Source organism: Artemia franciscana, chromosome 7 (assembly GCF_032884065.1).
Source record: "Artemia franciscana chromosome 7, ASM3288406v1, whole genome shotgun sequence".
NCBI classification, from domain to species: Eukaryota; Metazoa; Arthropoda; class Branchiopoda; order Anostraca; family Artemiidae; genus Artemia; species Artemia franciscana.
Window position 1 is genome coordinate 28,805,755 of NC_088869.1, and position 16,319 is coordinate 28,822,073.

Consider the following 16,319-nt stretch of genomic DNA (forward strand, 5'->3'; position numbering starts at 1 on the left):
CTCTCTTTTGGGTAGTTGGGGGGGGGGGGGGTATTTCTGAAAAAATAAAAAAAAGAGGTATTTTTAACTTACGAACGGGTGATCGGATCTCAATGAAATTTGATATTTAGAAGGATATCGTGGCTCAGAGCTCTTATTTTAAACCTGACCGGATCTGGTGACATTGGGGGAGGGGAGTTGGGAGGGAGAAACCTAAAAATTGGAAAACACTTAGAGTGGAGGGATCGGGATGAAACTTGGTGAAAAAAAACATGAGTCCTAGATACATGATTGACATAACCAGAACGGATCCGCTCTCTTTGGGATAGTGGGGGGGGGTTAATTCTGAATAATTAGAAAAAAATGAGGTATTTTTAACTTACGAACGGGTGATTGGATCTCCATGAAATTTGATTTTTAGAACGATATCGTGTCTCAGAGCTCTTATTTTAAATCCTGACCGGATCTGGTGACATTGGGGGAAGTTTGGGGTGGGGAGACCTAAAATGATGGGAAACGCTTAGATTGGAGGGATTGAGATGAAACTTGGTTGGAAAAATAAGCAGAAGTCTTGCATACGTGATTTATATAATTGGAACGGAGCCGCTCAATTGCGGGGGGGGGGTAGTTCTGAAAAATAAGAAAAATGACGTATTTTTAACTTACGAAGGAGTGATCGGATCTTCATGAGACTTCATATTTAGAAGGATCTCGTAACTCCGATACCTTATTTTAAATCTCAACAGGATCAAGCGTAATTGGGGGGGGGGCAGTTGGGGGGACCGGAAATCTTAGAAAATACTTAAAGTGGTGAGATCAGGATGAAACTGGATGGGAAGAATAGAAACCTGTCTAAGATACGTGACTGACATAACTGGACCGGATCTGCTCTCTTTGGTGGAATTGGGGGGGGGGGGCGTAATTTTGAAAATTGAGGTATTTGTAACTTACGAAAGGGTGACCATATCTTAATGAAATTTGATATTTAGAAGGATCTTGTGCTTTAAAGTTCTAATTTCAAATTCCGACCAGATCCTGTGACATTCGGGGGAGTTGGAGGAGGGAACCGGAATTCTTGGAAAACATGAAAATTGGAGTATTTATATCTTACGAATAGATGATCGTATCGTAATGAAATTTGATTTTTAGAAGGAATTAATGTCTCAGAGCTCTTATTTCAAATCCCGACCAGATCTTTTGACATTGTGGGGATTTGGAGGGGGAAATCTTGGAAAAACACTTGGAGAGTAGGAATCGGGATGAAGCTTGGTGGATAGAATAAACAAATGTCCTTGATACGTGATTGATAGAATCGTACTGGATTCGCTCTCTTTGGGGGAGTTGGGGGGAGGGGTTCAGTGATTTGGCAAGTTCGGTGCTTCTGGACGTGCTAGGGCGATGAAAATTGGTAGGCGTGTCAGGGAGCTGCACAATTTGACTTGTTAAAGTCGTTTTCCCAGATTCGACCATCTGGGGGGCAAAAGGTAGAGGAAAAATTAGAAAAAATTAGGTATTTATAACTTACGAGTGGGTGATCGGATCTTAATGAATTTTGATATTTAGAAGGACTTTGTGACTCAGAGCTCTTATTTTAAATCTTGACCGGCATTAAGCCTCTTATTTTCCTTTTTAATTCAATCTATTGATTCATAGAATTTTGTTAGAGCTCATACCATATGATATCTTGGCTCTTAGCTCTTCTCGCCTCGTCAATAGTGCCATATGAGCTCTTAGCTCTTGTTAACTTACTAAACGGCCTTTGTGATCCAGGAGTCATTCTTAGACAACTGGAACAAAGATCAATCTTAGTTTATTTTAAGTTTATTAATAGTAAACAAAAAGTAAAATTAATACGGAAATTTCATTTTAATTATTCATGTTCGGTGATTCAAATTCAAAACCTGTATTAATTCAAAAAGTTTAGAAATTAAATAAAAAAGAAGTTTTTTTTAACTGAAAATAAGAAGTGACATTGAAACTTAAAATGAACAGAAATTATTTGGTACATGAAAGAGACTGTCCTCTTCTCAACGTTCCGCTCTTTATGCTAAAGTTTTTTTATTGTTTTATAAAGTAAGAGTTGTGAGAAAGAGTCAAACTTTAGCGTAAAGAGCGGGGCGTTGAGGAAGGAACAGTCCCCTTTCATATACGGAATAATTTCTGTTTAATGTCACTCCTTGCTTTCAGTTAAAAACAACTTGTTTTTTATTTAATTTCTAAGCTAAATTTCTTTAAGATAAGCTAAACTTCTTGGTCTAAATAAAGCTTATAGGATTTCTAGAAAAACTTTCAAGTGGAAAAAGAGCGACAATATCTTTGCAATAGCAAGGGCAGTGAATTTAATCCTGATTTTTTTGAATTGGTTAATTGAAAACTTAAAACAATTTTTGAACAGTCAAAAGAAAAATTGTGACTTTCAGTTATGAATAGACTTTAGATGGGTTTAGGGGAGTAAAAACTACTTTCATATTGATCAGGGCCGCATCCATGGGAGTACAAAAATAAACTTTAAAAACACATTAAAAATTTGCTTATATGTGTTTTGTTACGTTTCTATGAGTCGGACAAACATTTTGGGGGCGGGGGTTCAAACTCCAAACCTCTCCCCTGGATACGGCCTTTATTTTGATATCCGTGATGCTTCAAAGGACTTCATCTAAATCCTTTGCATCTTAACTTGCGCTTCATAGGAGCTTGCTTAAGAGTCGGAAGATGAAAGGTAAATTATGCAGGAATAATTAAAGGAAAAATAGCAGAAATACTGAAGTTTTTGAGGGAGTTCTGGTCTAAAGATTTTCCTGTTGATGGGCTTCCTCCTATATTCGGAAAATTTTAGAGCTTGATTAATATGAATGCATTACCAAATTAAACCTTTTGCTTAATTTCAAATTTTAGCTTGTGCTCAACCCCATCTTCACTGCTTTCAACACGATCTCTCTTCCCTTTATGCCTACACTCTTCAAATTTAATGTTTAGACTTCAGTCGCATCTAAGCGCCAAACATAATAAGATACCGTCTCCAATCTGATCAGAAGCGTAGCTCCATCATTTTTATTGAAGGGTCAAGAGGGGTCCCAAACATTCGGAGAGTCAAGGGGCATGGGCTATATAATAATTTTTCTCTCAAAATTATTGGAGGGAGGGGAGCAACTGCCCCCCTCAAACGACGCCACTGAATCTGACTTAGAAAATGTTTTAAATACGCGCTAAGCATCTAGGCTTATGCTCAAGACATGCATTATTGCTTCATTAAACATCGCATAATGTTTCCCTAATTTTGTAAACTTGTGAAGAAACAGTGCTTAAAAGAAAACGCAGAATTGATAATATGAAATACGATTAGAAGCAAAAACTTCTTATGTACCTTGCAGAAAATAAAAAAAAAAAATATTTCATAAGGTTCTCATTTATCTTTCAATGACTTTGAAAATAGAAAACTTTAGGATACAATTTAATTTTCTCAAAACCTCAAGTAAGATCAGCTTTCAGGAAAGTACTATTTTTCAGAATTCCACAAATTTAGATAAATATTACGAGTCAGTTTATTTGATCCAATTTTGCAAACAGATGTTGCATAAACTGCTAAGTAATAATTTTTATTCATTTTAAATTTCATGCTCGCTCCTTAGTTCCATCAGAATGTTTTTTTAGTTCCATAAATTTTTTTTAGGTCCATCAGAAGTTTGTTTAAATTTTTTTTTTATTTATTTTTAGGTTTTACCATTATATGCAACAGACATTTCACAAAGTTTTTGGTATAAGGCGATGAAATTAAAGAAGTCACATAGTTTTCGGTTAAAATACGGCGTTATACATATATAAGTTTTATTTCACACCATTCCTAAAGTTTCTCTAAAAGAGTATAGTATTTTGTCGAACATCAACTCCAAGGGATACGTTATCGTTGGTATCTTTGAACAGATGAAGATATGAAATACTGTTTTTTTTAGGAAATACTGTTTTATGCGAAATATGTAGAGATTTTAGGAAACTGAATGACATTTAACAAATTCTAGATGTGTAGTTCATATGAATTCCAAACATTCATGTGATTGCTATTGCAATTTTCTACTGCATTGCCGAAAAAAGATTAAGTTTCTCATAAGAAAGTATACTTTCCGTTTTTTTTTTGCTTCTTTGACTTCAGCACTATATGAGAACTTGAATCACTTGGCAAAAAAACGAAAAAAAAAGAAACAGAAGTGACATAAAAAAAAGAGCCTAGATTTTGTAATCGCAAGCTACAAATTAAGACCCTTAGACACAAGCTGGAAATTGGAGCCCAAAGAGAATGTAAAACATAATCATATTTATGTTTTACATTCTAGAGTCCTAATTCAGTACTGAACTTTAGTGACTAGTTCAGTAGTGAACTAGCTTTCAAAGTGAGAACATCTCAAATAACTGGATTATATTGATTCAGAGTTCAAAGTAAAAGGATTTGGTTTGAATTGGATATTTATGAACTATGAGTAAAACCGGTCTACTTTAGTGTGACTAAATTTATATAACTATATGAGTGGATTAGTGTATCTGATTTTATCTGAATTGAATAAATTCATTTTTCGCTTTTAAATTCAGTTTAACCTGAAGGATTTTATTGCATTATAAGCTTAATGGAGCGCTAAAGGCGATTTTTTTTTAGCCTTGCTTATTTAATCCCAGACCTAAGGAGTGAGAAATGTCAATATTTATTTGTCCTGGTTGTGGTCGATCTTGTGGCAAGGGGATCACCTTGCACTGCACAAAATGTCTCGAGATGTTTCACCCACAGTGTGCAGGCATTTCCCCAACTGAGCGTAAAGAAACACCGAATTGGATTTGCATAATCTGTTCAAATAACGATGAAGTTCATGAATCTTGCATCTCTAATAATAATCTCTGTATATCCCCGATAATCAGCAGTCAAAAATCCATTCCTGCTAATACCAATTTTGTAGCTGAAAATTCATGCAGCCGAGGCGTGGACCTGTCAGTCCAGTCTATTTCAAGACCAAATAATCATTCCACTGAAGTAATTCCAAGTGACAATATATCTGCCGTCACAAGCAATCCACTCAATGCATGCGATTTTGATAAGACTTTTGTTTCAGAGACAGGAATTTCGCATGTCGTAGTTAATTCGATTTTATTCTTCGCGCTTGATTCGTTGAAAACCGGAATAAGTGTTGATGAAATACATTAAGTAATAATCAATTTTTTCTACTGATGAGTGAAAATAATGCGCAAGACTATAATAGTGGCGCCCTGTTTGACCATATTACATTGATTCGGCACTCAAATATTAAACTACTTTACCAAAAGTAATATAGCTTACAACACTCTTGAAGGCAATGTATCAACACCATTTGAAGACAAATCTATAAAGGCACAATTCTGTGAATCACTTCAGATTCTATTGATGAAACCAGAGTTAGTTGAAAACGAAGTCAACGACAGTTCGTTTATAAGTCTTTTTTTTAGAAAAATATACAAAAATAAATAAACAAATGTGTGTCATCTAAGACTGACGTAATCCTTGTTCACATGCAAATCTAGAACAGTCTTTCTTCCTTGCTGCTGAAATAACATCTCGAAGCATGTGGTACAGACCCTTCGCCTCACCTTTATCTAACCTGTAAGAGAAAAAGCAAAATAAAACGTCCTTCAGAAAAAACAGTCGCGTGGAATTATTGTTTATTTTTGAACGTCAAATTTTACTAATGATTATAAATGTTATTGTTGTTATTTTTCAGGTCAGAATATAATTTTATGCATGCTATTAAACCAAAAACTGTTGTAATTACTGTCAGCAAGTGATTTTAACACTAAAAAAAGAGCATGTCTGAAGAAAGAGGTCTGTTGGCTATTTGAACCATAAACAGCGTTCACACATGCATCTCACCAGTATTTCGATCCCAAGGATTTGTCTGACCTGACATATGTGTCTACAAGGCTTCTGTTCATAATTAAGATATACTTTGCCGGAGTCAGTCTCGCAGATCAAGTGCCTAGTTCTGGAGGTGTAAGAAAGATTTATTCGAGTCTGCGAACCAAGAATATTGGAAGGTTTCCTAGACTTAAATTATGCTCATGATATACGCATCCTATATGAAAACGTTGGCAAAATGAAAGAATTTTACAAGTTTTAAGAGTTCAGGGTGCAAGAACTGATTTGAAAATTATTATTAAGAAGACTAGTCGCTAGGACTAGGAATAAGTGAAAATGAAGAGGTGATGTTGGGTAGCAAGGATATCGACCAATTGGACAGCTTCACTTATATAGGTAGTATTATTAGTATGGATGGTGGATGCAGTGAAGATGTTAAAAGTTGAATACCCAAACCTCAAGGAGTTTCTTCACAAATAAAAAAAAGTTTAGAAGCATAGAAAGATAAGTCAGCGAACTAAGATCAGAATATTGGAAGCTACAGTGATGACGGTGGTCAAGAATGGTTCTGAGGCGTGGACGCTTCGAAGGACGGAGGAGGGTTTGCCAAGATGTTTTCCAGAGAATTTTTCCTACAGATCATTATTGGCACCCGACTGACTGACCGTATGTCAAATAGTATGCTGTACGAAAAATATGGTTCAATCCTACTTTCTAGGGTTATAATTATAGAAAGGTGAGATGACAAGGACGGGTTTTGCAGACGAAGGATGACACATCACCGAAGATAGTCCTTGTCGAACAACTGTCTATAGCCAAAGACAAAGAAAGTCGTTCACGAATGGGGTGGGAGGATGTCGTAACGAAAGATTTAAAGTGAATGGGAGTTTCTTTGGAGGGTGTAAAGAGGGAGGCTTTGTATAAATTAGGCGAAGGGGGAGCATGCGTATCTGTGCTGGCCTCAGGTGGATTGGTGCTGCAGTAAGTTGTTAGCAGTAGTGGTAGTAAGAAAGATTTGTACCAACAATTTTTACCAACAAACGGGGATTTTATTTTACTAGGTAACAGAAAATTGCTCTTTTTCCTAATAGCAAACCCTATACGTAAGCAATAGGAAAGCTGCTTAACTTAACAGCCTTTGCCAGAGCATTGTGAGTAGTGATGAGGTTCCAGTTTAGACCTCCCCTATCCCTTCAAATCCCAGTCGCGGCATTTTTTAAAAAACTTCTTCAAGACGCAGGTGTTGTTACATAATAGGGAATGTTTTCTGAGAGACGCAGGTGTTTGTTACGTCATAGGGTTTTGTTTTCTTCACAAGACACAGGGCCCTAGCGAGCGATTCCAACGGGCCCCTAGCAACCAATTCCAACAGGGCCCCTAGCAACCAATTTCATCGGGGCCCTAACCTAACAACTGAGGGCCCTAGCAACCGGGAGTCCTAGCAGGCCCTAGCAGTCAATTTCATCAGAAGAACCATAGCAACCAATTCATACGGAGGTCCTACTAGCCAATTCCGTCTTGGGGCCCCTAACAACCAATTCCAATGAGGGCTCTAGCATCCGATTCCATCGAGGCCCTAGCATCCAATTTCACTTGGGGCTGGGGGGTTCCTAGCAACGAATTCCATCAGGGAGACCACTAACAATCAATTTCAACGACAAGGCGTTTTTAAAAAGAATCAAGATTTCTTTGGTTATTATATAATAGGGGAATGTTTACTTATGTTAAAGATGGCGTAATCTCGCATGATATGCCGAACTTCAGGGGGCCATGGGGGATCCCCACTTCTAATTGTAGAGGGATTGTCACAAGTGGGGTGTTACATAATGACAATGCACACATGGGTTTTTACGTAAAATTTTGAGAGAAATCTTGCGTAAAAGATTTCATTTTCTTTTAAGTTGTTTTTCTCAGGGAACTTTTATGTTCTAATGATTTTTTTTCCGCATTAAGATTTGATAGGAAATTTGCATCCAATGGAATGGACCAACAAGCCATTCCATTATTATTATTCGGGAAACATATTCGACGAAATAACCAATTCCACACACGGAGAATCCCCATGTCCCGCTTAATAGAATGACTCAATTGATCACATGTTTCCAATCCTTTCCGCATGAGAGCGCTAAAGCATCCTAATACGAATATTAACATCTAATATTCGTCTAATACAAATCCTAATACTAATCGTCTAATAATAGACAATTTTCATCTATTACATGTACTTGCCTATTACAGCATTATTAATTTTTTAATTGACAGGTTGAGTTACGAAGCAGATGTTACATAGCTTTGATATTAGATATTTCAGTGCGTAAACGATTACGTATTGAGGTTTTGTTCTGGATCAAGTACTCTTAAAAATGAAGGCAAACGTCAAAAAATTATAAAGGATAAAATATAAGCAAATAGAACCCTGAATTAAAGAAAGATGGGAACCCTAGCAACCAATTCTCTCAGTTCCCAGTCTGTGGAACTGACTGACATACGACACCCTCTAGCAGCAATTATGGCACTTATGACATTTTCTGGGTATTTTCCTGCAAAAATATTCGTTTACACTAGAATCGATTGTTTAAACTTAATGAAAAAATCCACATTAGCATTTCTTTTTATGCCTCCTAGGAATTGAGGCCAGCTTGGCACAACGTATCAGCGGACGATGACACGCTTTGAGAGCACATTATCACACCTAGGTGTTTATAACCCTTTTCTCTCAAAAATAAACTTATAAACTAAAATTTATTCTTGGTTTTATTTGAACAGCGGAAACTTGACATTTTATTGTTAAACTACGATGCTCCAGGGCAGTTCCCTGCCACTGACACTGAATGGCTGACACAAGACATCCTCTAACAAGTATTATCACACATGACATTTTCGGGCGTTTTCGTGCAACAATATTCGTTTACATTAGAATTGATCGTTTAATTCAATGAAAAATCCCTATTAGCATTTCTTCTGATGATTCCTACCAATTAAGGCCAGAATGACACAATGTACCATTCCCCCGATGACGCCCTTCTGGCCCAAATTATCACACCTATGGGTTTTTCAACCTTTCCCCCCAAAAAATAAATTTATGAACTAAAAAATGAACATTATTTTTATTTTAACAGTAGAAACTCGCCATTTCTTTGCTAGATTGTGATGTTCCATGGCGAATCCAAGCTTCTGGAATTCAAAGGGTGACAAACGACACCCTCTTGCAAGTATTGTCATACATTTAAAATTTTTCGGAATTTTCCTGCAAAACATTTGTTTACACTAGAATCGATGGTTTAGACTTAATGAAAAAATTCACATTAGCGTTTCTTCTGATGACTCCAAGCAATTGAGGTCAGCATGAAACAATTTACCAGACCCCCCCCCCCCCCGATGATACTTTTCTGGTGCATATTATCAAACCTACGAGTTTTTAACCTTGTTTTGACAAAATAAATTTATAAGCTAAAAGCGACCATTTTTATTACTTGAACAGAAGAAACTTGCCATTTCATAGCCAGATTGCGATGTTTCATGCCAATTACAAGCCTGTGAGACTCAATAAATAACAAACGGCACCTTGTTGCAAGCGTTTTCACACATGCGACCATTTTGGCATTTTCCGACAAAAATATTTGTTTACAATAGAATCGATCATTTTAACTTAATGAAAAATCCACATTAGCTGTCCTTCTGATGACTCCTAGCAATTGAGGTCAGCGTGACACAATGTACCACCCCTGATAACCCCCTTCTGGCGCACATAATCGCACCTAAGGGGTTTTCAGCCTTGTTCTCTCAAAAATAAACTAATAAACTAAAAATAACAATTGTTGCGTGCTGACTTTTTTTCGTGAAGCTGGCGGCATGTTACTTTTTCTTTTCGTGAAACTTGTATACTGATTTTTCTCCTCGTGCAACTGACTTTATTGATGGAACTTGTTGTATACTGTTGTTTTCATGGAACTTGTTGCGTGCTGATTTTTTCCGTGAAACTTGTTACATGTTGATTTTTTCTTCTTGAAACTTCTATGGGATTTTTCTCCTCGTGAAACTGATTTTGTTTATTGAACTTGTTGCGTGCTGAACTTTGTTCGTGAAACTTGCAGCGAACTGTTTTTTTTGTTCGTGAAACTAATTTTGTTCATGGAGCTAGTTGCGTGTCGAAGTTGTTCGTGGGACTTGTTGCGTGCATATTTTTGTTCTTGAAACTTCTTACATGTTGATTTTCTCATCATAAAACTTGTACATTGATTTTTCTACTCTCGTAACTGATTTTGTTCATGGAGTTTGTTGCAGGCTGATTTTTTGTTCGTGGAGCTTGTTGCAAGTTTACTTTTTTCTTCATAGTGCTTGTACATTGATGTTTATCCTCGTGAAACTGATTTTGTTCATTGAGTTTGTTTCTTGCTGATTTTTGTTTGTGGAACTTGTTGTCTACTGATTTTTGTTCATGAAACTTATTGTATGTTGATTTTTCGTCTTTGTCAAACTTTGTAACTTTGTGACTTTTTGAAACTTTTTTCTTTGTGAAAAATTTGTTCCGTACTGATTTTAATTCGTAGAACTTGCAGCTTGATGATTTTGTTTCGTGAAACTTGTTGCATGTTTATATTGATTTTTCTTCAACTTTTCTTTCAACTTTTAAATTGATTTTTTCCTCGTGAAACTGATTTTGTACATGAACTTTGCTGTATACTGAACTTGTTCGAGGAACTTGTTGCGTGCTGTTTTTTGTTCATGAAATTTCTTGCATGTTGCTATTTCTCTTCGTGAAACTCGCACATTGATTTTTCTTCTCGTGAAACTGATTTTGTTCATGAAACTTGTTGGGTACTGATTTTTTATTCGCGAAATTTGTTGTATGTTGATTTTCCTCTTCGTGAAACTTGTATATTCATTTTTCTCCTCTTGAAACTGATTTTGTTCATGAAGGCTGCTCCGTGCATATTTTTGTTGGTGGAGCTTGTTGCGTGCTGATTTTTGTTAGTGAAACTTGTGTACTTTTCTTTTCAGGAAATTGTGGCGTACTGAATATTTTCATGGGATTTGTTGCGTGCTGATTTTTGTTTGTAAAACTTCTAGTATGTCGAATTTTCTCTTTGTGAAACTTGTTCCATTGAGTTTCCTCCTCGTGAAACTAATTTTGCTCATTGAAATTGTCGCGTGCTGATTCTTGTACATGGAATTTGTTGCATGATGATTTTTTTTGTGAAACTTATTGCATTTTGATTTTTCTCTTAGTGAAACTTGTGCATAGATTTTTCTCCACGCGAAACTTGTTTTGTTCATGAAACTTGTTGCATGTTTTGTTTGTGGAACTTGTTGCGTGCTGATTTTTGCTCTTGAAACTTGTTGAATGTTGATTTTTCTCTTCATGAAACTTATACATTGATTTTACTCATTGTGAAACTGATTCTATTCATAGAACTTGTTGCGTTATGAATTTGTTAGTAGAACTTGTTGTGTGCTGATTTTTGTTCGAGAAGCTTCTTGCATGGTGATTTTCTCTTCGAGAAACTTTTACATTGATTTTACTCCTCGTGAAAGTGATTTTATTCATGGAACTTCCTGCGTGCAGATTTTTTATTCATGGAACCAGTTGTCTGCGGATTATTATTCGTGAATTTTATTCATGGAACTTGTTGCGTAATTAAATCTTACGTGGAACTTGTTGTGTGCTGATTTTTGTTCGTGTAAGGTTTTGCATGTTGATTTTTCTCTTTGTGAAACTTTTTGTATGTTGACTTTTCTCTTCGTGAAACTTCTATATTGATTTTTCTCCTTGTGAAACTGATTTTTCTCATGGAACTTTTGCGTGCTGAGTTTTTGTTTAGGAATTTTGTTGCGTGTGGATTGTTGTTCGTGAAAGTTGCTGCATGTTGATTTTCTCTCCATGAAACTTCTTCATTGATTTTTTTCCTCGTGAAAATGATTTTGTGCATGGAATTTGTTCTGTACTGAATTTACTCCTGGAACCTGTTGCGTGCTGATTTCTATTCGTGGAATTTCTGGCATGTTGAGTCTTCTCTTCGAGAAACTTGTAAATTGATTTTTCTCATCATTAGACTGATTTTGTTCATGGAACTTGTTGCACGTTGATTTTTTATTCGTGGAGCTTGTTGCGCACTGATTTGTGTTCGTTAAACTGGTTGCGTGCTTGTTTTTGTTCTTGAAACTTGGTGCATGTTGATTTTTCTTTTCGGGAAAATTGTACATTTATTTTTCTCCTCGTAAAACTGATTTTGCTAATGGAACTTGCTACGTGCTGATTTTTGTTTGTGACACTTCTTGCGTGTTGATTTTTCTCTTCGTGAAACTTGTAAATTGATTTTCTCCTCGTGATACTTACTTTGTTATAAGAATTACTGCGTGCTGATTTTTGTTCTCGGAAGTTGTTGCGCGCTAATTTTTATTCCTGAAACTTGTTGCATGTTGATTTTTCTCTTCATGAAACTTGTACATTGATTTTTCTCCAAATGAAACTGAAATTCATCATCGAGCTTGATGCGTACCGAATTTAATCATGCACTTTGTTGCGTATTGAATTTGCTTGTGGAACTTGTTGCATGCTAAATTGTTTTCGTGAAACTTCTTGCATGTTTAATTTTCTCTTCGTGAAACTTTCCACTTATTTTTCTCCCCACGAAACTTTATTTTGTTTTCGGCACTTATTGCGTGAAACATGTGAAACATGTTGCATGTCGATTTTTCTCATGATGAAACTTGTACATTGATTTTTCTCCTCGCAAAACTGTTTTTATCATAAAACATGTCGTTTGCTGATTTTTTGTTCGTGGAGCTAGTTGCGTGATTTTTGTTGTGGAATTCATTGCGTGCTGATTTTTGTTTGTGAAAGTTCTATCATGTTGATTTTTCTCTTCGTGAAACTTGTAAATTGAATTTTCTCCTCGTGGAACTGATAACTTGTTGCGTGCTGAGTTTTGCTCATAGAACTTGCTGCGTACTTACTTTTGTCCTGGGAGTTTGATGCGTGCTGATTTATGTTCGTAAAACTTGTTGAATTTTGATTTTTCTCTTCATGAAACTTCTTCATTAATATTTATCCTCGTGAAAATGATTTTATTCGTGGAACTTGATGCGTGCTGATTTTTGTTTGTTCGTGATTTTTGTTGTTGTCGTGTTTTTTCGCTGATTTGTTTGTTCGCTGATTTTTTGTTTTTTTTGTTCGTGAAACTAATTTTGTTCATGGAAGTAGTTGCAAGTCGAAGTTGTTCGTGGGATTTGTTGCATGCATATTTTTGTTCTTGAAACTTCTTACGTGTTAATTTTCTCATGATAAAACTTGTAAATTGATTTTTCTACTCTTGTAACTGATTTTGTTCATGAAGCTTATTGCAGGCTGATTTTTTGTTCGTGGAACTTGTTGCATGCTGATTTTTGCTTCTGAAACTTGTTGCAAGTTCATTTTTCTCTTCTTAGTACTTGTACATTGATGTTTATCCTCGTAAAACTGATTTTGTTCATTGAGTTTGTTTCTTGCTGATTTTTGTTTGTAAATTTTGTTGTCTACTGATTTTGTTCATGAAACTTATTGCATGTTGATTTTTTGTCTTTGTGAAACTTTGTAACTTTGTGACTTTTTGAAACTTTTTTCTTTGTGAAAAATTTGTTGCGTACTGATTTTAATTCGTGGAACTTGTTGCTTGCTGATTTTGTTTCGTGAAACTTGTTACATGTTTATATTGATTTTTCTTCAACTTTAAACTTTTCTTTTATCTTTTACATTGATTTTTCTCCTCGTGAAACTGATTTTGTTCATGAATTTTGCTGTGTACTGAATTTGTTCGTGGAACTTTTTGCGTGCTGTTTTTGTTCATGAAATTTCTTGCATGTTTCTATTTCTCTTCGTGAAACTCACAAATTGATTTTTCTTCTCGTGAAACTGATTTTGTTCATGAAACTTGTTGGGTACTGATTTTTTATTCGCGAAATTTGTTGTATGTTGATTTTTCTCTTCGTGAAACTTGTATATTCATTTTTCTCCTCTTGAAAGTGATTTTGTTCATGAACGCTGCTGCGTGCATATTTTTGTTGGTGGAGCTTGTTGCATGCTGATTTTTGTTAGTGAAACTTGTGTACTTTTCTTTTCAGGAAACTTTAAATTGATTTCCCCCCTCGTGACACTGATTTTATTCACGGAACTTGTGGCGTACTGAATTTTTTCGTGGGACTTTTTGCGTGCTGATTTTTGTTTGTAAAACTTCTTGTATGTCGAATTTTCTCTTTGTGAAACTTATTCCATTGATTTTTCTCCTTGTGAAACTGATTTTGCTCATTGAAATTGTCGCGTGCTGATTTTTGTACATGAAATTTGTTGAGTGTTGATTTTTTCGTGAAACTTATTGCATTTTGATTTTCTCTGAGTGAAACTTGTACATTGATTTTTCTCCACGCGAAACTGATTTTGTTCATGAAACTTGTTGCGTGCTGAGTTCGTGGAACTTGTTGCGCGCTGATTTTTATTCTTTGCGTGCTTGTGTTTGTTCTTGAAACTTGGTGCATGTGGATTTTTCTTTTCGTGAAAATTGTACATTTATTTTTCTCCTCATAAAAATGATTTTGCTAATGGAACTTGCAACGTGCTTATTTTTGTTTGTGACACTTCATGCGTGTTGATTTTTCTCTTCCTGAAACTTGTAAACTGATTTTCTCCTCGTGAAACTTATTTTCTTAATGAGAATTATTGCTTGCTGATTTTTGTTCTCGGAAGTTGTTGCGCGCTAATTTTTATTCCTGAACTTTGTTGCATGTTGATTTTTCTCTTCATGAGACTTGTACATTGATTTTTCTCCAAATGAAACTGAAATAAATCATCGAGCTTGATGCGTACCGAATTTGCTCGTGCACTTTGTTGCGTATTAAATTTGCTTGTGGAACTTGTTGCATGCTAAATTGTTTTCGTGAAACTTCTTGCATGTTTAATTTTCTCTTCGTGAAGCTTTCCACTGATTCTTCTCCCCGCGAAACTAATTTTGTTTTTGGCATTTACTGCGTGCTGATTTTTGTAAAACTCGTTGCATGTTGATTTTTCTCTTCGTGAAACTTGTACATTGATTTTTCTCCTCACGAAAATGATTTAGTTCATGAAAGTTGTTGCAAACTGAGTTGGTATTATTTGATGGTGCTGATTTTTGTTTGTGAAACTTGTTGCATGTTGATTTTTCTCTTCGTGAAACTTTTAATATGATTTTTCTCCTCTCGAAACTGGTTTTGTTCATGAAACTTGTTGCGTGCTGATTGTTGTTCGTGAAATTTGTTGCGTGCTGATTTTTGTTCGTGAAACATGTTGCATGTCGATTTTTCTCTTCGTGAAACTTCTACATTGATTTGTCTCTTTGTGAAACTGATTTAATTCATGGAAATTTTTGCATGCTAATTTTTGTTCATGGAATTTTGTTGCGCGCTGAATTTTTTCGTGAAACTAGTTGCATGTCGATTTTTCTCTTCGTGAAACTTGTACATTGATTTTTCTCTTCGCAAAACTGATTTTATTCTTGAAACTTTTTGTTTGCTGATTTTTGTTCGCGAAACTTATATGTTTTTGTGTGCTGATTTTGCTCATCATTAAAATTTTACATTGATTTTTATACTCGTTAAATGGATTTTTTTTCATGGAACTTGTTGCGTGTTGAATTTTTTCGTAGAACTTGTTGCGTGCGGATTTTTGTTCGTTGAATTTGTTGCGGCCTAATTTTGGTTCCTGAAACGGGTTGCGTCTTAATTTGTCTTTTCGTGAAACATTTATTTATCTCCTCTTTAAACTAATCTTTTCCATGGAGTGTGTTGCACGTCGATTCTTCAGAAAATTATTGCATTTGGATTATTTCTTTCAGAAACTGAATCTACCTTGATTTATGTCTTGGAGAAACTAACTGGATTTTATTTTTTGTTCATGAAAGTTGTAACATGTTGATTTTTCTGTTCGTGAAAGTCCTACACCTTTTTCTTACATGCTACTAGGTTATGTTAACATAACCTAACCAACCTATTTTAAGCTAGGTTCATTTGAATTCAGAAAGTGTGCCCACACGTTTGCTGAACCCAAATAAACCTAGCTTAAAAGAGGTCCGTTAGGTTAGATTAGGATAACCTAACCTAGTAGCATGTAAGGAAAAGGCGAAGCGTCTCACGAAGAGAAAAATTAACATGCAAAAAGTTTCACAAAAGAAAAAGGTTATGATAAATTAAGTTTCACGAAAGAATAAATCACGTACCACGAGTTTCACAACGAAAAATATCAAGACAAATTAAGTTCCACGAATAAAAATCAGCACGGAACAAGTGCCACGAACAAAATCAGTTTCACGAGGAAAGCAGCCAAAGACAAGTTTCATGAATAGAAAAAATCAACATGCAACAAGTTTCAGGAACTAAAGAAACCAGAACGCAACAAGTTCTACGAACAAAAATCAGCAAGCGAAAAAATCCCTGAACAAAATTAGTTTCACAAGTAAAATAATCA

The 16,319-nt window shown here is 35.5% G+C and overlaps 1 protein-coding gene across 1 annotated transcript in view; it reads right to left on the bottom strand.

Annotated features, from left to right (window-relative positions):
• Positions 1–5,418: 5,418 nt before the first annotated feature.
• Positions 5,419–16,319, bottom strand: part of LOC136029113 (uncharacterized) — a 44,056-nt gene continuing 33,155 nt past the window's right edge. The window contains exon 4 of the mRNA XM_065707186.1: positions 5,419–5,594. Coding sequence (XP_065563258.1) covers positions 5,480–5,594 — 115 coding nt within the window. The 3' untranslated portion in view covers positions 5,419–5,479. The remainder of the gene's footprint in view (positions 5,595–16,319) is intronic.